Raw genomic sequence first — 20,725 nt, 5'->3', positions numbered from 1 at the left:
AATAGAAATTGAGAGTTAAGAAAATAAAGATTTTATCATTTTCATTTTGCCTTTGTTCTATGGCCTTTGCTGGGATATTATTTATGGACTGCTTTGGGATTCCTATAGCTTATTTTTTGCCTTTGCTTTTTTCACTTTTTAGTAATTGTTAGCTGATGAGTGACTTGAGTCAAATACCATGGCTCCTAAATCTGCATCTGGAGCTCAAAAAGAGAGAGAGAGAGTAGAGGCATTAATTCGAAGTCAGATTGGATAAACGAATAAATACTTTAATGAGAAGAGAAGGAAATAACACCGAAAAATTTATTTGTTGTTTTATTGTTGATTTAAGTTAACAAATTTAATTCCGTAAATTTCTAATTTTTATTTTATTTTTTTAAAAAAGGGATTGTTTGCTACGACTTAGGGCCTAGGGTCCAAATTTTGAAGTTCGCCTCAGGCCCCGCGAAACACAGGTACGGCACTATTACTAAGAGATACCGAGAATAACCAATTACAGTAGGCGCGCACCTTAGCGTATACCGGGCTTGTGCCCTATTTGAAGAACGACTTCGATGTCGTATATAGAGCCATAATGACTTCTATGTCGTTACCAATGTAACAAAGTTGGAAGTTTGATCCCTTAGACGCATGGGCATGACTCCTTATGTTGTGCGCATTGTGCAAGTTTTTTTGTATAACGATTTATATATCGTTTTATTAGTCTATAACGATTTCAATGTTATGAAAATCTATAAACATGTGTCTTTGTACTGGAACGATATAAATATCGTTTTGTGTCTCAATAACGATTTCAATGTCATTATTTGAATTAGTGCATTTTTATACTGGAACGATATCAATATCATTTTGTGTTTGAGAAACGCAGTTTATGTTGTTACGTGAAACAACAATTTTGTCATATTTTATTAATTTGGAGCGATATTAGTATCCTAGACATTTATGATATTTACACTTGAAAGTTTCAATAGCCTAAAAAATATTGTAAACATCAATTAATTCAACATCATCAAATCACCAAGTTGCAAATGCATTAGATAATAGCTGCACGACATCCTCAAAACATCAATGGTCTATACAAACAATTAAAGTAGCTACACAACATTCTCAAAACACCGACTACTCTAAACAAACAAAACAAGATAATTACAGGACATCATCTAAACATTAAATGAAATAGAAAAAACAATCCTTCTAGCTTGAGAACGAAAACTATGGTCGTCTACCAAATCTTCGATAAATATCTTAAGCATTCCAACATATTGTATGATAGAATGAAATGTAATAAAAAAATACTTACAGAGCACCAATATCTCCCCAGTTAGCATTTTCAAGCTTGTTCCAGACCATTTAATAAATCAAATATCGACTTAGTAAATCATACTCAAAGGCAGCTAGCCTTTTTAACATGATATTACCCAACAAACATCTTATGTTCAATATTTTTATACAATCAGTCATAGAGAGAGAATTTTGTATAACCAGGACTTACATTATCTTAATTACAAAACAAGCTACAAAAGATAACCTTCAAAGATAATTAAAGAAGCTACAAAAGATAACATTCAAATGGCTCATGTCTGTTAGATAAATGGCACGCAAATCTTTCGTGTTAAAAATCTAGCACTTAAAACATTCACTAATGTTGGACATTCATATCGGCAACCAAGCTATATATTTTTTTATCATTATATCAACTATAAAATAATAACAGATTGTCACATCGTGCATTACCTACAATTCATAACAAAGCAAAACTTCAAAAATTCTACTCCTTCAGAGGAAAAATTAATTCAATTATCTTACAAAAAATATAAGTGAAATTTGATCATTGCATTATTTACCCCCAAAACAGTGACACTATTTCAATACACACATCAAAAAAGAAATTGTATGTCAGGGCATCAGAGAAGAACTAGAAATAAAGTCTTATATTAATAATAAATAAAGCCCTTGACTTTTTCATAAAATTCCCTAATTTTGTATGTTTTCCTTACACAATTGCAGAGAAACACCTCCCCATTATAATTAACTACTTAAATAAAAATTAAACTCCTATTTGGGGGAATACGTCGCATCAACCTAGGAGCATTTGCCGCTCTGGTACATCAATACGTGCTCCTATGCCCATTCCAATCTTGTCTAACTTTGCTAACTCGATTTTAATCCCTCACCAAATGGGGGTTAAATAACTTGAATTTAGAGTCAATTAAATCACATTTCTTGTAGCTTTTGTTTACATTCACTGCAAAACACAAATTAATCAAACTTTGTATTTTAAACAAAAAATTCACATGATAACAAATTGTGATTATATTCAAAGATGAAATAACATGTATAACTAAGACGTACATTAAATAGATAGTTACAAAGATGAAATCAAAATTTGATCCCACTAAAAAATAAAAAAGATAAAACCAGCTGCATTTCACACTTAAAAGTCAGAATTAAGTCTAACCTTCAGTTTTATATTCAGAAATGTGATAATTAGTAATAATAAACAGAGAAGGCGAAAAATCCCAACAAATGAAAAATAAATAAATAAATAAATAAAAACCAGTTGCTGCCAAGAAATTCTTTTGCACGGTACCCAATAATCATCTCAAACACAGAATTAACGTAAATAATGGGATGGGTCGGTTCCAAAGCATCCGTGATAACAAACCTACAAGGCACCCGTTGCAGAAGTTTATTTACCAAAAAAGCCACCTCTCTTCCTCAACAAAAATCCCTAAAAACATCGGGAGTGTCCCATTTTAGAGTTTAATAGATTTCTTAATATTTATAAATTCTCATGGATTGTGTGAAATTTGATAGAATTTAATAAATTTCATAAGATTTGAATGGATTTCTATTTTGTAGATTTTAAAAGATTTTCCTGGATTTTATAGTTTCAATGAATTTTATAGTTTCTAGGTAAAATTTATAAATATGCTTAACATAAGCCACAAATTTTTACTTTTTCTTTAACGACTCATTCTTACACATATGCACGTTAATAAATCCCAGAAAATGATCGAATCCTTATTCAATTATTTGTTAAACATTGAATATTATAACAGAGTTTCAATAAAAAAATACACCCAATATTCAACAAAATGCGAGAGTGGGAGAGGACAAAAATATGTAGTGTTAAACAATCAAAGTCGTAATCAATATGAATTAGTTCAAAAGGCCACAACCTTGTGAGATACAAACACACAGATGTACACATACATGACCACAATGCAATTAATTTCGAATAACCAATTACAGTAGGCGCGCACCTTAGCGTATACCGGGCTTGTGCCCTATTTGAAGAACGACTTCGATGTCGTATATAGAGCCATAATGACTTCTATGTCGTTACCAATGTAACAAAGTTGGAAGTTTGATCCCTTAGACGCATGGGCACGACTCCATATGTTGTGCGCACTGTGCAAGTTTTTTTGTATAACGATTTATATATCGTTTTATTAGTCTATAACGATTTCAATGTTATGAAAATCTATAAACATGTGTCTTTGTACTGGAACGATATAAATATCGTTTTGTGTCTCAATAACGATTTCAATGTCATTATTTGAATTAGTGCATTTTTATACTGGAACGATATCAATATCATTTTGTGTTTGAGAAACGCAGTTTATGTTGTTACGTGAAACAACAATTTTGTCATATTTTATTAATTTGGAGCGATATTAGTATCCTAGACATTTATGATATTTACACTTGAAAGTTTCAATAGCCTAAAAAATATTGTAAACATCAATTAATTCAACATCATCAAATCACCAAGTTGCAAATGCATTAGATAATAGCTGCACGACATCCTCAAAACATCAATGGTCTATACAAACAATTAAAGTAGCTACACAACATTCTCAAAACACCGACTACTCTAAACAAACAAAACAAGATAATTACAGGACATCATCTAAACATTAAATGAAATAGAAAAAACAATCCTTCTAGCTTGAGAACGAAAACTATGGTCGTCTACCAAATCTTCGATAAATATCTTAAGCATTCCAACATATTGTATGATAGAATGAAATGGTAATAAAAAATACTTACAGAGCACCAATATCTCCCCAGTTAGCATTTTCAAGCATGGATTGTGTGAAATTTGATAGAATTTAATAAATTTCATAAGATTTGAATGGATTTCTATTTTGTAGATTTTAAAAGATTTTCCTGGATTTTATAGTTTCAATGAATTTTATAGTTTCTAGGTAAAATTTATAAATATGCTTAACATAAGCCACAAATTTTTACTTTTTCTTTAACGACTCATTCTTACACATATGCACGTTAATAAATCCCAGAAAATGATCGAATCCTTATTCAATTATTTGTTAAACATTGAATATTATAACAGAGTTTCAATAAAAAAATACACCCAATATTCAACAAAATGCGAGAGTGGGAGAGGACAAAAATATGTAGTGTTAAACAATCAAAGTCGTAATCAATATGAATTAGTTCAAAAGGCCACAACCTTGTGAGATACAAACACACAGATGTACACATACATGACCACAATGCAATTAATTTCATACCTCCAAAATTCTCATCAATCATGCAGACACAAAAGAAAAAATTGTGGGATACCATCCTCATATGTTTTGGCTAGGATTTGCAGGTATATATAGAAAACACACAGCTCTTTCCCAAGAAAAAGGAATAGGGTACAGAACTTGAAAAACGAAGTTGTTCCAGTATGCATACTAGAAATCGTAAATTACTATGATAATTTCCAGCACATCTATAAAATAGTAAACAATATATAGCTTCAATAAGAAAAAATAAGTTCAATAAAAAATCACATCCAATATTCAACAAAAAATAGTAATCTTTCATAAATTATCATCAATTGAAAAGTTCTCATACACGATCTTTTCACAATAAAGAAATGTGAGATAAAAGAAGAAGAAAATTTTGTTCAAGATGGGGGGGGAGAGAGAGAGAGAGAGAGAGGGCATCAAATATGGAGAGAGGTGAGAAAAGTTGTGAAATTTTTATGTTTGAGTTAAAATTGTTACTGATTCTTTGTACTTATTTTTACCTTGAAATCCTTCAAAATCTATCAAAATCTATCTACTTAATGAAATCTTTTAAAATCAACTAATTATTGAGGAAGTCTAAATTTCAAAACTATCTATTAAAATTTATGTTGAGGACACCTAAATTTATAAGTATTTTTAAAAATCTAGATTGGGGACACCTATATTTTAATGAATTATATTTAAATCTGAATTGAGGATACTTCAATTTATATAGAGTTTTAAAATCCATCAAATTCTAGATTGAAGACACCCCCTAATTTGGAAAAATATGATTTTTAAAGTGAAGGAGAAAACGGTTTTTTGGAATTTGAAGGAGAAAATATTTTAAAATTTTAATTTGAGAGAGAATGGCTCTAGAATTTGAAGGACAAGACATTTTTCAATTTTCAATTTATTTATTTTTTTAAATTTAATTTTACATGAGAGGGATAAAGTGGTATTTTCACATTTTTAAATAATTATGTTTCCTTTTGTTTTTAAAGTATTTGGTCAAACGCCATTTGAGCAAAAAGACATTGCAATGTGGCCATTTTATCTCATTCCTTCATGCTCAAATAGCTCACGACTTTTCTAAAGTCTCAATTTCTCCGCCATCACACAATCTTCAGTCCACAATAGACACTCTGAGAACCAGACCGGGAACGCTGCCGCCGGCCGCGGTCTATCTGTGGTAAGCTTTCGATAATCTTTTGCATAATTAGAATATTGCCAATTTCAGGTCTCGGAATTTACTTATTTGTATAATTTCAACGTCCGGCAATTAAAATATTAATCTACAATACATCTGAGAAGTAGGAGACACTGTAACAAAAATAAATAAATTTATATATTTACTTTTTAATTAATTTAGTTTTTTGATATGATTTCTAACGTGAAGACTTGACAATTCTGATCTTCAAGGAGATCCCTTTCGTCTTTCTTAGGAATATCTTCATAATTTTACAAATGAAAATTACGAACTAACATCCATGATCTAAAAGCTTTTGTATTGTATACTTGTGTAAATAGAATGATGCTACTTATAGTTAAGGAGTTATATAATAGTTTATATAGATGAGATGAGGGGTCAAAAAGAGAATGGGAAAGTTATTTATTTATTTATTTATTATTTTTTTTGGGTTAGTCGAAGAAATTCCGATCCATTCATATCTCAACACATCACAAGTATATAAACAGATACAATTATGTAAATAACTGGTCATGTAAACCATGTAACACAACTGGTGTAAATAACTGGTCGATGTGAAACAGATACAATTAGGCTGCCTGTGTTGAACAACATTCAAATGGAACAAATAGAAGTAGGAGGTGTTGATGCAAGGTGGTCTCTGAAGGGCATGTCTGCCCTCGTCACAGGCGGTACTCGAGGCATAGGGTATGTGACTTAAATTTAGTCTCATATACAACTACTAACACTAAGCTTAAAAGGTGCTCATCTGACTCGATATTTTATAGGCATGCCATCGTAGAAGAATTTGCACATTTTGGAGCTCCCGTATATACATGTTCTCGTAATAAAAAAGAGTTAGATGAATGTTTAGAAGATTGGAAGCGCAAGGGCTTTCGAGTAGCAGGGTCTGTGTGTGACTTATCAATAAGAACCCAACGAGATAAGCTGATGGAGGCTGTTTCCATTTATTTCGATGGGAAGATCAATATCTTGGTTAGTTTGTCCTCTTTTTATTGTATACTTTGTTTTGTGGTGTGACATTTCTGAAATGAATACATCGATTTTTAAGGTTAACAATGCCGGTACAAGTTGACTCAAGCAAGCCACAGATTACACAGCTGAAGATTTCTCACTAATAATGGGTACAAATTTTGAGGCTTCTTATCATTTGTGTCAACTTGCACACCCATTTCTCAAGGCAGCAGGTAGTGGAAGCATTGTGTTTATCTCTTCTGTGGGCGGACTTATGTCAGTTCCTTCTGCTTCTCTGTATGCAGCATCTAAAGGTAGCAGCAAACAATTGTAGTATAAATCAAAATTTAACTACTGCAAAGTGATTTTGCTGTTCAACTTTTGTGTAGGAGCAATGAATCAGGTAACAAAGAACTTGGCTTGTGAATGGGCGAAGGATAACATTCGTGTTAATGCAGTCGCGCCATGGATAATTGAAACATCCTTGATCGAAGCCTTAACTGTAAATGCATATATATTGTGTACATTAGCTTCACAATTTGCCGTTTCTATTTTATGATATCAATAGTTCTGTTTATTGCAGCCTAGTCCTGATTCAAAGCAACTAATTGAAGGCTTAATTGCTCGAACTCCTCTGGGCCGCCCTGGACAGCCTAGCGAAGTTTCTTCCATGGTGGCATTCCTATGTTTCCCTGCTGCTTCTTATATTACTGGACAAGTTATCTATGTAGATGGTGGAGTCACAGTGAATGCTTTTCCATAACAATGTCGTGTAATTTAATAAACTTTTAGCATATAACAATGTTTCTAGTTTTTCCTGTTGAAAGTAACATGGCTAAAAATGTTACATTGGGTCCAAGGTTACTAAATATGTAGTATATATACTAGCGCATCAGCAATTTTCATTGATATATGTTGTTGATACTAGTACTGCTCATACTTGGATTAATTACTCATAATGGCTAATAGATGATGAAGGTGGAAGTCAAATGCTGTATATTGTCGTTTTCGATAGATTTACTACCAAGGGAATTGTAGTTGTTCGCTTTTTTTATATAGTTTCAGGAATTGACGCTCCTGTTCTTGAACCATTGTCCCAGTTGGAAATTATGTGAAGAAACTCTCAAAGACTTTAGAATGAGAAAGATTGGAGAGAGTGGAGAGATAGCACGTTCAGCCTTTCTCTATTTTTTATTTTGTGAAGTGTGTAATAGATCATTTTTCTTTAAGAAAAGAGTATACTTATGGCGTGAGAGATGTCCCAAATGCCAGATTAACTTCCGCTATACATAAGAGGTAGACTATATATTTAGGAATGTTTGTTTGATAGTGTTTTTAAGTGTGTATAAAATATGTTTCTAGTTTTTCCTGTCAAAAATAAAATGGCTAAAAATGTTACATTGGGTCTATGATTACTAAATAGTATATAGTAGAGCATCAGCAATTTTCATTGTTACCAATTGCTAATTATTCCAATAAAAATAAAAATATTGACAGGCGGTTGAATTTGAGATTGTTGTGTACACATGACATGACACTAGAATATAAACATATTCATACAGTTTAGATTTTGCTCGAGCTCGCTGTCTGATTTTGTTGCAGAAGCTGCATCAAAGGCCAGAAGATATCCAGACGATGAAAGTTTCTTGTGGCCTGCATTGCAAGCGATATTAAACCAGGATAAATACTAGACCGGACAAAATAATCTGAGGTGGAAAGGTAATGAAAAATGAAGAACCCTAGAGGTAGCACTTCATCATAATTGGCAAACCAAGGGAATTGCTGTAGTTCAAGTCAAAGGTACAATTCATCATAAATAAATGATTAAGATAGAAGTCAAATGTTATATATTGCCGTTTTCAATAGATCTACCAAAGGAAGTGTAGTAGTTCACTTTTGTTAATAGTTTCAGCAACACTACAGAATATCGTAAGAAGGCTTAGTGAGTCCTTTCTTCTGTGATGAACTGTTGGAACCAGTCCATGAGATCTTCCGGACTGTTATTCAAGGTCCATAATAACAGTCCAATAATGTATATATATTGGAACTTTTGTAGTTCACTTTTATTAATAGTTTCAGCAACACTATAAAATATCATAAAACCCTTATATCATCACTGCATACAAAATAACACTGCAATTTTCATCTTGCAAGAAAGTAAATATCAATATTAATAAGAAAATATCCAATCAAAAATTGATCTCACATCCAAAATCAGCAGCTATTATCAATAAAATACACAACTAAACACAGTGTGGCCACTATGCGCTTCTCAATAATCCACAGTTAAGCTCTAGAGGAAAAGGAAAAAGTTTGGTGCCTATTCTGTAGGCAGTATATGTAGTTATGGAAAATTTTATTTCAATGCAAGTTACCAGGCACAAGCAGCTTATCCTTTATGAGTATTTTACCATACTTTTTTGAAGTTAGCATTTCTACTCTCCGGTTGTCTAAACCAGTTTTTCTACTTTCTCAACAGTTTTTCCCTGTCTGTAAGATCAAATGAATGAAACAAAATCATCTTCTGAATAGCCTTAGACAATTTTACCCAGAAAAACATTAAAAAGATCCCCTTATTCACCAGCCATGGTTTAGAGACAATGTCGTAATGTTTTTCATTCTCTCCATTCAAAAACTATATCTTTACCTAAGAAATGTGTCTTTTCCAATAATCAGGAACTTGCCTATTTGTTTTCAGAAATTTTTCCAGCTATCAAATATGATGAAGTCAATGTCCTTGTTTCTCATGTTAATGTTTCCTCTAAACTGAGATTCTTGTTGCGTGAATCTTCAGTAACTAATACAGAAGACTAGAATAGAGAATATTTTAGAAGTATAAATATAGGTATTTTATGACACGTGGATTTTGGCTCAAGATAATGCCCAATTCACTAGATGTACAGTTGGTCTATACTCGTAGATAAATACTTCAGCCAAACTGCTTTCTATTCTCTTCACTTTTGAATCATTAGGAATAATCATTCGCTAAAGTATAATACATGCAGTATATGGGCAACAAAAAAAAAAAAAAAAAGCATGAATATGTTTTAAGTTATTGAATGCATGCAGGCATAATTATCATGTGTATATAAATAAATTCTATGACGCAAGTATGGGGAGTAATGTAAACCTCGACAACAAAGCAGGCCCATGTATTGTTGCTGCGTCTTTCCATGACACCCTTAAGCACAGTTAGTTGCAAACGATAAATCACATCAGCAATTTCCAGAAAGCGACTATGGTCATTACAAAGCATCTGGTCAAATATAAACAAGTAAAAATAAGCATACTGGGTCCACAGCAAAGCAGATGAGAATGATCTTCAGAAGAGTCCTTCAAATTATTGTTGAGAAAAATTGCTAAACCCTAGCACGCTCAAAGCCATGGGCTCAATAGTGAGATGATGAGAGATACCTCTATAAGCATGTGTCCAGGGTGCTCAAGATCTTTTACAACTATGGGGTACAGTTGCTCACTTCCTAATTCCATAGCCCAGCTTGTCCCATTTTGATGGTCAATGTTAACTTCAGGTTCTTCAGGAATATTTTCATCAGTTTCCTGTCAAGGAGATCTTTAGCTATGAATAACTGCATTTTAACATATTCCTGTTTATTTTAATTAAAATAAAGAAAAATGATACGAGTCAAGTGAGAGAAAGCAATCTATGCTCATAAGAGAGTCTGGTGGCATTTTTTCCCTTCTTTCCATTCATGTTCTTTATCCAAACCCTTGCCAAGGAATAGAAATATAACAATGTGAGTTCAGAAAGATATTTTTAATTATTTTTCCTTCCTTTTTGCACTTGGGATGGTAACAATTTTAGAATTAAGATATTCTTTCCTAGAGACTGATACACAGTAACCAAGATGGTGGGTTTGGCACGTTTCATGATAATGCAGAGAATTGGATCCAGAATTTAATCTGAGGTCAAGCTATCTTTTTTATATATTTATAGAGAAGTAACAAATGAAGACACGAAGATGAATGATCAATGAAATATGAACGCATTTACCAAGACAACACAAACAAAATGCTCCCTTAGAGTTTTTTATGCAGTTACAAATAATAGCACCACCCCTACCCCTCTCTCTCTTCCTGACATCTACGCAAAGAATAATTTCTGCAAGTTAACAGTAAAAAGAAAAGAAATATAAAACATGATTTCATATAAACAAACCTTCTACAGATACATAGTCCTTTAAGGAATTTCACACAGAGGTGATTGACATTTTACCTCTTTCAGAGCTTGCTGCCTCAATTTATCAGCCCGTTCAGATACACTTCTTAAGAAGAGCATGTGTTTTACAGTCCTATCTAGAAGTCCATCAATGCTACACTGCATTCGTAATAAAAAATAAAGCCAAAAAAGAAATTAATTGAAGAGATGAAAGTAAGGTGCATTTTAAGGCACCAAGCACAAATACAGTAGCACGCACTTTTGCACCATTTGGGACAAGCTCCCGCAGCTCCTTGATCCGATCTTGAATCAACTGTCTATCTCGTGGTCTAGGCCTCCGGTTATCCCCAGCATGGACCTTTCTCTTGTTGGTGCTTGACAGGCTTACTCCTTTACCTAGGTTCATGGAACCCAGTCCTTTCCTCTGCTGCTGCTCATGCGTCAATACACTCATGGTGCTTTCAATTGAAGATGCTGAAGGCGACAAATAAGCTACAGGATTCCTTCTCTTGGCCATAAAGGCAGATGTTGCGAAGCTCCGAGGAACTTGATCTTCTTCTGCTAAGGCTACCGGTTTGGATTGACTAGGTATTTTGCAGGTAGCCAAAAATTCAGATGACATCTTCATTGAGCTTGCACAGTTAAATTCGTTCGATGAACTGTCATCGGAGGAATTATCATCAGTGTTACCACAAGCATCGACAACAAGATCTTCTAAAAGGTGTCCAATATCATCTTGTTTTACAGGAAATCCATGAGTTCCAATCCCTGAAAATCCCATTCTTTGGGTGAGATGACTATCAAGTGTCGAGTTGCTAGGTACACTGTGACCCAAGATAGACGAGTCATATGGGTATTGACTGGGGTTCCCTGCAACTGCCGGTCCAAGTGCTTTGTGCAGCTCACAGTCCCTGGGGAAGCTCAAAATGTTACCTCCACTTTCACAAATGCCGTTGTCACAATCATACGCAGAAATAGTTGGTACAATTACACATCGTTCAGTGTAAAAATCTGCAATGCCATTGATATATTCTCCGCACATTGTCACATCAAAGGCATCACTGTAAGGGAAGGATCTGATGTTTTCTTCCTGACAAAAGGAATTGAAGATGTTACTCTCTGTTATAGTTGATTTGTTATCTTCATGTGATTGATAATTGAGTTGTGGTTCAGCTGCGTGAACCATGCCTAATGATTGACTGCTGAGTTTGCCATCTATCACATTTTCAAGAGTATATGGGACATCCTTTACAGACAAGCCACTTAAATCTTGAACCATAAACACTGGCACTGGCATCATCTGATTTGCAGTAGATAAGTTTTGATCTATTGAACTAGCACCCATAATGGCCTTCTGATTTTCATTTATTTTATATACGTCAGTGATCATTTTCTCCTCTAAATTCTCCATGAGAGTAGATAAAAGCGAGAACTGCTGAATTGGAGATTCTCCATCACATGCCTCAAATTTTTTATGGGTCTCAAACTCAGATTTAAGATAAGCACCTATTGCTGCATCTTCTGCTACCTGATATATCAATGAGAAAATAAAAATTGCACATATGACAACTGAAAATCTGAAAATCCCAAAGCAACAAGAGAACCAAAAGAAAAGAGAGAAGGCAAAAGTTTCAGAGGGAAAGGTTTCCCCATTAGGCACATACGTAAATGCAAAAGAAGTGCCAGTAGTGATATTATCAGAATAAAAATACGAACCATTTCCATTGATCCAAGCTGTAGAACTCCGTGGGGAAGCACTGGCAAAAGCAATATTGTCTGCATGAACATCATACAAAGGTTCGTATAATATAATGAACTGTCACGTGCACACAGATAAAAATTATGAACTGACACCATAATTTGAGCTGAGTATTCGGTTGTCTAACCTTTATGCCAGCCAAAATCTGAGGCAGCAATTCATGCGGACACTATTAATAGAATTTAGTGAGGGTAAGGCTTCTTTCTAATATTTGCACAACATAAAAGTAAAGCCGAATCACAGATTTTGATCCAGAGACTCACCTCAGCAACTAAAGCAGAACAAAATACATCAGTTCCCATGCTATTGGAATAAATCCAGCGAGGATTCCCAGTACATGCCGCCTCGCCGACAGCTCTGATTCATTTTAAAAACTCAAATTAGTTGATACAATATATGATTTAAAAGTAAAGAGTACAGCTGAAATAAACTTACAAACACAACTTAACTAGCTATTTTCCTGGTTCTCTATTATAGCAGGTTTTACTGAATACCTACACAAGCAACCAGGTAGAAAGGAGTTCCTCATCAAAGGTTTTGGACTAAGTTGTTATAATCCTTCCATGATTCACTAAGTTCAGTGATTCACTGACTTGTGATGTAATAATTAAAAACTCTACATTCCAACATGGTGGCTGGCGAAGGGTTTTAGGTTGAACCACAAAAGTATCAAAGGACTACAGGCACTACACATACAAACTAAAGTAATAGTAAATATGAATAAAATTGTAAAATTGAATAGAAAAAAAGAACTTCCTAGTCTATGGCGTATAAAGTTTACCCCTTTCCAAATACATGATATGCCTTTGACATGTCAGAATCTACAAGAGAAATTGGATATTCACTTGGATTTTCATGAGGTACACTAGATTTATGAGCCGAGGATAATATCTCATTTGAGTTTTCTAAGTCGAAACCATCTACAGTGCCCTCCATCAGATTTCTCAGCTTCCAATTGTCACAGTAGCCATCTTCCCATACCAATATCCTGAAACATTAGTTAAAACTGATGTTTAATTGATATGAAATGAATTAGTGTTTATAATCCATACAACAAGCAAGTGTACAAGGTATTTTGATTAAAGTGAAAATTACATCTTGTAGTACAATGGCAAGCCAACGCTAATAAGGACCACTAGAAAAGAAAAAAATAAATAAAAAATTCAAGCAGCAAGCCCCGCCTTGATTAAATTAATCTTAGTTTGTTACTTTCACTCAAGAATAACTCAAAAATGTTCTATATGCAGCATTTAGCAGAATAATCGTCCAAAATTTTCTCCATGGTCGGAATCAAAGAAGTGAGGACATGGACTCAAGACACAGATATGATGCAGCCTGCATGTACATACATGGGAAAAATTGAAAATGTAAGAAAACATGCTAAAAGGACACGTGAAAGAACTAATATGCTGTGGTAATGATCTTATAAGTTGGCAAATCTTGTTAGATTTTTCTATCATACTTCATCCCCCTTTGGGCATGCATGATAAAAACATTCAAGAAATAGTTTAATCATAGAGTGAAGTTCAGTTGTTAATTAGGATCTTTAGAAACTTACGATAAGAGGCACTTGGTGAGAATGAGAAGACAAAAAAAGAGAGAACAAAATTGAAGTTCGTCATTTAGAAATTGCAATACAGTGACAAGTTATGATCCTCATTTATGATGTAGCATATAATAGAATATGCACAAACAATGAATATCTTAACATAATCTCATAATATAAGAAAATAAAAAGTTGTCTGCATACTTTACTTTTTCGGTGTAATAAACAGGTGAATGTAAAATTGAGTGGAATTTATTAAATGTGGCAATAGAATGGGCTAGAGGTTGGCTTACATTTCACCTTGATGCTTGTGCTTCCAGAACACTGCATAATTCCATGGAGAATTGCAGCAGAGACTTTGGAGGAAAGACCTCAGGGAAGTAATCCCCATAAATTAAACTATTATGAAAAAACAAATATCCAGTGGATAAAATAAGCAACCAGATGACACAAAAACATTCACTAACTGCCCCGATATGATCCTCGTCCTGCTTGTACGATCCATAGACCAGCTCTTCGCTTTATTGGTGGTTCCTTAAGGTTTAATGACAATAAATCCAACATTTTATACCTTTCCTCTACTATCACTGGTAATATGATATCACTGGCTATAAAAGATTATTGAAGGTGGAGGACATTAATGAAAGAGCGCGCTGATAACCACTTAGCCATTATCTTATAACCAATAGAGGAGGAAATTGCAAGTGAAAGTATTGTGCAGCAAATCAGATCTGGATCAAAGTTACAAACTGAAACAAGGTCAAAGCACCAACAGTTGCTTTCGTAGAATAGATTAGAAGTACCAAAGTTGGAAAAGACAGTATGCACCTACATAAGAAGTGTAAACAAAGAAATTATTAATTTCACCTGTATGATTAAGGCAACAAATAAAGGAAAGACAGTGACTAACACAGGAAACTAGAACTCCCTGAACACCAAAGGATTCTAGAGTCAAACAACTGATTTCTCTCTATATACTCTCAATGATATTTATAACTATAAATTATGTTAATTTCCAAGAAAAAAAAATCTATTGATTACGAATAATAAAGCTTTTTCAATAGAACATCAACTTAAGGTATAAAAATTTCCAAAAGAAAATTCCTCCCAAGATTATATCAAAACTAGTAATTTGTGAGTTCTAATTTTCTTATTTATATTTCTTGACATTCAAACGCAGGAAATGAATATATGTTTGGTAGTAACAATAGAAAATCCAGTTCTAAAGGAAATTAAACAAGCAACTGTGCTAGATTTATATTCTATATAACCAAAGGCAGAAAATTACAATAATAATGCAATATCAACCATAAATTTAGCACTAAAAATGCTTCAACTATTAGGTTAAAGTACAATAATTTAACCGCTGAAAGAAAGAATGACTGCATTTACTTACAGCTTCAAATAATTGAATCGTGGTAGAGATCAAACTCGTTGGCCTCCATTTCTGTTGCTTCAAGATCAATAGTACAATTTAAATGGAATTTTGATTATTTGTTCTTAAGATTCTGGTAATTGAGAGAAAAGGATAGGCGATGGGTTTTGGTGGGAAAGACTTTTGATAGCGAGTGTACGATTAATTATAAATAGTCGGTCTGATGGCTCAATGGGCTATTGGTGCGAATTGTGACGCCTTTTTCTTCTCCCTTGTCGTTTTTCGGATTTCAAAATTGTCCAGAGTTGGATTTAATGATTCCTCTTGGAAGTGGGATTCCGGACCCACTTCCGCAGCGTGACCCTTTGAAGGGAATTGTGCAAATGAACGAAAGTTATCTCATGATACTTTCTTTTAAAAGCTCTTTTTCTCGTACAAATTACTTTAAAAAATTATTCAAATATATTTATAATATAATTTTTAATCTTAAAAGTAATTTTTCACTTTTCAAAAGTCTTACGAGATGAGCCATAAATTGATGAAAAGGCAGCTACTTTTGAATTGTTTAGAACTTCAAAGCTCGACTATTCCATTTATTAGACCAGTAATAATTTAGGTTAAACGATCACAAATTAGAACATATTCACCTAGAGCTATCTCTAATTTAGTCCCTATTTAATTGCCATTATTTTGGGAGAAAATGATATTTTGAATATTGATTTATTTATTTATTATTATTATTATTATTTTATTTTATTTTTGAAGAATATATGATTGAAAGGTAAGCAAAAGTTTTGAATTTACGGACAAAATATTTAATTGTATAAATACGTTGTTAAAAATGAGTATGAAAAATTAAATAATTTTGTTTTAAAAAGAAAGCAAATAGGGCTTAACCCCCAAATCACAATATTGCAAGATTTGCATAGATTTGTGTTGTGTATGTTCATGTGAAGCTCTCTCTTACAATTGAAATGGAATGGACCTCAGGTTAAATTGTCGATTAAAACATACTTGATCGTGCAAGTGACATGAATGATATCGGGTAAATCATTTTTGCAATGACTTGTGCTTAATTGGGACTTAGAAATCTCACTATACTAACAGAAGTTTACTTATTCATTAGTGCGAGGGATAAATTTCAATATATAGATCAATATATGATAGTTTGTGTTACTCTTAACAGGTTTAACCTCTTGAAGATGTAACATCAAATCTTAATATAATATCAGAACTAATTAAACTCTAACAAACAATTCAATCTAATTAAAACTCAAATAAACACATGAAAACTATTTTGCAGGAGGGTGTCAAAGGGATAAATCTCACATTAATTAATTATCAAAATATAGATCAACATATAAAAAATTAGACCTTCATTCATGAAGTGCTTTCAACACTTTTGACTTGAGATTTTCAGGACTATGTGCATGTATTGGTACGTTGTCAAATAAAACTCGAAGTTTATTTTTTCTCTACTAACTTAATTAGAAAAAGTCAAAGGTTGAAAGAAATAAACTATTTATCCTCCGGATTTGTTGAAATAGCAGTAGTTACAACCACTAAATGCCAACTGCTTGATATAACAAATTGCTACTTAACTAATAAATAAACACTTCTTGACTTATAAAATGTATCACTTTGTATTTTGTATATAAAATTTAGAGAATTTAACTGGACAGCGTTTGTATTGTGAAGTGGAAGATGCAGCAGCCTGCGGGTAGTTGCTAGCGGTCTTGTTAGGCAATTGACTTTCTATGTTTTCTTTAAACAGTAATGATTTAAATAGTACAAGTACATTAATAGAGGTTAGAAATATTTATTCAAAATCATTTATGTATGAAAAGTATGTGTTTTCTGATTAATGAAAATGTCTCCAAGTAGTTGTACATGCTCAAGATTTAACATACCTGTATTCTCTTTTCGTCAAAAATAAAACGTATGATGTCTCTATTTATGATAGCGGTGGAGTATGTGCATGTCCTTCTTGCATCGTTGGATGACGGCCCTAACACGTTTTCTAGTTTTCCCAATATTTTTTGAAGTTAACGGGAAACGTTGTAACAATCTCAATTGTCGATTACAATCGTCGTTGATACATTGTTAGCTAAGGTTATAGTCTAACAATTGTCAGCCAACAAAATGGTAGCTCCTATACGTTCCTTAATATTTGGCAAGGTGATGTGAATAGTGCAACATGTACGTTGACTCTTATTTAATTTGGATGAGGCATGATCTCACAAGACGACAATCGCTACTTCTATCTTCAGTATCCCTATATAGTTTACAAGAGTAACTTTAATATTTAGCCCATTTTTTATATATTTAAAAATCAATTTTTTAGTAGATTTTGTTAAAAATTGATAAAATATAAGATCAAAAAATTATGAATCTCACAGAATGGATAATTAAAATTAATTATTAACTTCACTAAAAATTTTATCAAATTTTTAACTACATCACATCGGGCTTAAACACCATTCTAGATTCTCCACCACATTAAGTGACAATGCAACAAGATTCTTCCTCTCTGCATTATTGAAGCTGGGCGGGATATCCTTGAGTTTAATAGAGGATTTATTTTATTTTATTTTCTTTCTCCTCCTTTTCTTCGGAAAATCAAGGTTCTTTATCTATCATCTATAATATATTAAATTAATTATCATATCAATTGATAATTTTTTTATTTTTATTTTATGATTCTATCATTACTATAATTCAATTATTTAATACCATAATTTTCATTTTTAATATATATTCAATTTATTTATCATTTAAACAATATTATCATTAATTATTTTGTCAATTATTTATTTATGGTGAAGTACATTTGACACATTTATTATCTTACTTTTCATTTTTCGATATGTATTTGATTTATTTAACCATATTTGCCAGAATCATTACTTTTTCATTTTTCTATATGTATTTGATTTATTTAATCATTTGAGCACTATTATCATGAATTATTTTGTTAATTATTTAGCTATGATCAATATAAATTTAACATATTCATTCAACTTGACTGGATAGTAAATAAAATTCATTAAAATTCTTTTGGAACAAAAGACATATATTTTTATATTTTTTTCGATTGATTTATTAAATGAATATTAAGATACATAAAGGTAAATGGGGTGACATAATGCGTATCTATAGCAAATAATTTCAATAATTGATATATTCAATGCATATTAAGCAAATTTGAAGAAATGATGGTATTTTGATTCAGGTCAGATGAAAAAGGTACATATATGGACTATTCCAATTGACTTCCTTAACTATTTAAATTAATTTTACAAACGAATTTTTATTTCATTTGAATCAAAAATTCATTTCACTTGAAGAATTTGTATTATTTATATTTTTATATTTTAACTGTTTTAAATATTAATTTTATAGCATTCAGCTATGACTAGTCTTAAAAAAATCAAAGCTAACGACTGAAATTTTAAGGAAGTATTTAAAGATAAACACCGAAGCCCTATTAGTTAATCTCTGTACCCTTATAAGAACAGTATTCGGTCATAGGTTATATTCAAACCATTTTTCTTTTTATATAAATATATTATATATTTTAAATATATTAAAGATTATTAATTTTTATTCATTATTGTACTTGCATTCTTAAATTTTTTCTTCCTCACATTTTTATTTATAACATTTCATTTATTAGAAAATATTATCTTCAATTGTGATTTTTGTCCAAAAATATTGTTAATGTACTTTAAAATGAGGATCAAATATTTCATTGCATTTTTTTTATTTGTTTTGCTTAATTAAAAATACAATAGCAAATGAGTCCTTTTATTCTCTCTTTAAAAAACTGGAAAGAAACAAAAATCAGGAACAATTTATGTTAAATTAAGAAAAAGAATACGATGAAAAAATTTGAGATATAAATGCAATAATATGTAGAGATTATAAACCTTTTTATACAATTAAAGTGTAATTTAATTATTAAAATTTTGAAATATAAATGTGATAATATATAAAAATTATAAATCTTTCATACAATTAAAATATAATTTAATTATAAAAAATATGTTTACCCATGAATTATTGACCGTAATTTATGAATTGCGCCCTGTATGATTGTACCAAGTTTTTTTTGCAATGGAAACAAATTTCATCCCCAATATCAGTAAAATATATCCCTTTAATTGACAAATTTCATGTAAAACAAAGCAAAACAAACTCTAAAAGACACTTTTATTTCAACATTTTTCACTTGAAAAATTACACCAATCAAACACAATTAATTTACAATTTTTAGGAGAATAATTTCTAGATAATTCAATTCCCTGAAATTTGTTTTCAATTTAATTCAATTTTATCTTTGCAATCAAACAGACCCTATATGTTTAACATTGTTTTTTTTTTTTTTATCTTTTTATTTGTTTAGTCATACAAGGATTGAGTAAATATATATAATCGCCCTCCGGGGCATAGCCTAGTGGTGTAAAGGACAGGAGTGAGGTTATCTCACACCTTGCTGACAGTCGCAATGTGGGGTTCGATTCATGAGACGTGGAATTGAACTCCTTGTAGGTGCAGTGTACAGACGGCTCTTGTTACCTGGTCTGTTGGGACACATCCCACGATTTATCTCCCTCACAAAGCTCTAGAAGTAGCGTGGTAGGAGCCCTCAAGGTTAGGGTTCAACTTTTTTTTTTTTTTAAATATATATAATCATTTAGCTTACTTGATAATCAATCAGACTTAAGTTACTTCAAAATTACTTCCATTTGTAGAGTGACGTAAGCTTCCTCCACAATGGACGGTTCGATGCTTCCTATGACCAACAAAATGACAGGCAGTTCAGTAATTGTTGGTCCAGGGGCCATTTAATTACTGTTTGTTACGACTGGGAACTTAATTGACAAATTTAATAATTTTAGGGAGCTAAGTGCAAATTACCCGACTGAATTTTCATGGTTTTGCCATGCTCAAACCTCAAGTGAGAAGCCATAGTCTATAAATGTTGGGGCTTTACAAATTGTACGATCCAAAAAATTCTTAAATTCGTATGTAATGACTAATTTTTTTCTCATCCTGGAGAGACTAAAATTTTTATTTGTTCTACCGTCACACTATTCATGAAAGTATAGAGGAGATCTAGCTTGGTTAGACGATCACGAAAATCCATAGACTGAAAAAGTAAAATAAATGGTTCGC

General features: G+C 32.1%; 1 protein-coding gene and 1 pseudogene across 2 annotated transcripts; one reads left to right on the top strand and one right to left on the bottom strand.

The window, feature by feature from the left end:
* Positions 1 to 5,566: 5,566 nt before the first annotated feature.
* LOC111382876 lies at positions 5,567 to 7,680 on the top strand (annotated as a pseudogene).
* Positions 7,681 to 8,073: 393 nt separating this feature from the next.
* LOC111382875 (transcription factor LHW-like) lies at positions 8,074 to 15,769 on the bottom strand. 2 transcript variants are annotated; one of them, XM_023006912.1, is made up of 11 exons: positions 15,569 to 15,769; positions 14,466 to 15,000; positions 13,408 to 13,614; positions 12,890 to 12,983; positions 12,754 to 12,795; positions 12,584 to 12,652; positions 11,127 to 12,395; positions 10,925 to 11,026; positions 10,105 to 10,248; positions 9,821 to 9,946; positions 8,074 to 8,343 (listed from the first exon to the last, which is right to left on the bottom strand). In XM_023006912.1, exons 2-11 carry the CDS (start codon positions 14,561 to 14,563, stop codon positions 8,254 to 8,256), a joined length of 2,241 nt encoding a protein of 746 aa, XP_022862680.1. In that variant the 5' UTR covers positions 14,564 to 15,000; positions 15,569 to 15,769; the 3' UTR covers positions 8,074 to 8,253. The 2 variants fall into 2 exon arrangements, with proteins under 2 accessions (XP_022862680.1, XP_022862681.1); XM_023006913.1 differs by having other exon boundaries at positions 12,584 to 12,643; positions 15,569 to 15,768.
* Positions 15,770 to 20,725: the final 4,956 nt, after the last annotated feature.

Source organism: Olea europaea, unplaced genomic scaffold, assembly GCF_002742605.1.
Source record: "Olea europaea var. sylvestris unplaced genomic scaffold, O_europaea_v1 scaffold2569, whole genome shotgun sequence".
Taxonomy (NCBI): Eukaryota; Viridiplantae; Streptophyta; class Magnoliopsida; order Lamiales; family Oleaceae; genus Olea; species Olea europaea.
The sequence above is the reverse complement of the archived record's forward strand: the minus strand, read 5'-3'. Positions and strand labels throughout refer to the sequence as shown.

Excerpts from the sequence above, each read along its gene's own strand:
- LOC111382875 (XM_023006912.1), bottom strand. The coding sequence starts at position 14,563 with ATGGGGATTACTTCCCTGAGGTCTTTCCTCCAAAGTCTCTGCTGCAAT. Across the intron at positions 13,615-14,465 it reads CACAAGCATCAAGGTGAAAT|GATATTGGTATGGGAAGATG; the intron begins GTAAGCCAACCT and ends CTAATGTTTCAG. Across the intron at positions 9,947-10,104 it reads CTGGACACATGCTTATAGAG|ATGCTTTGTAATGACCATAG; the intron begins GTATCTCTCATC and ends ATATTTGACCAG.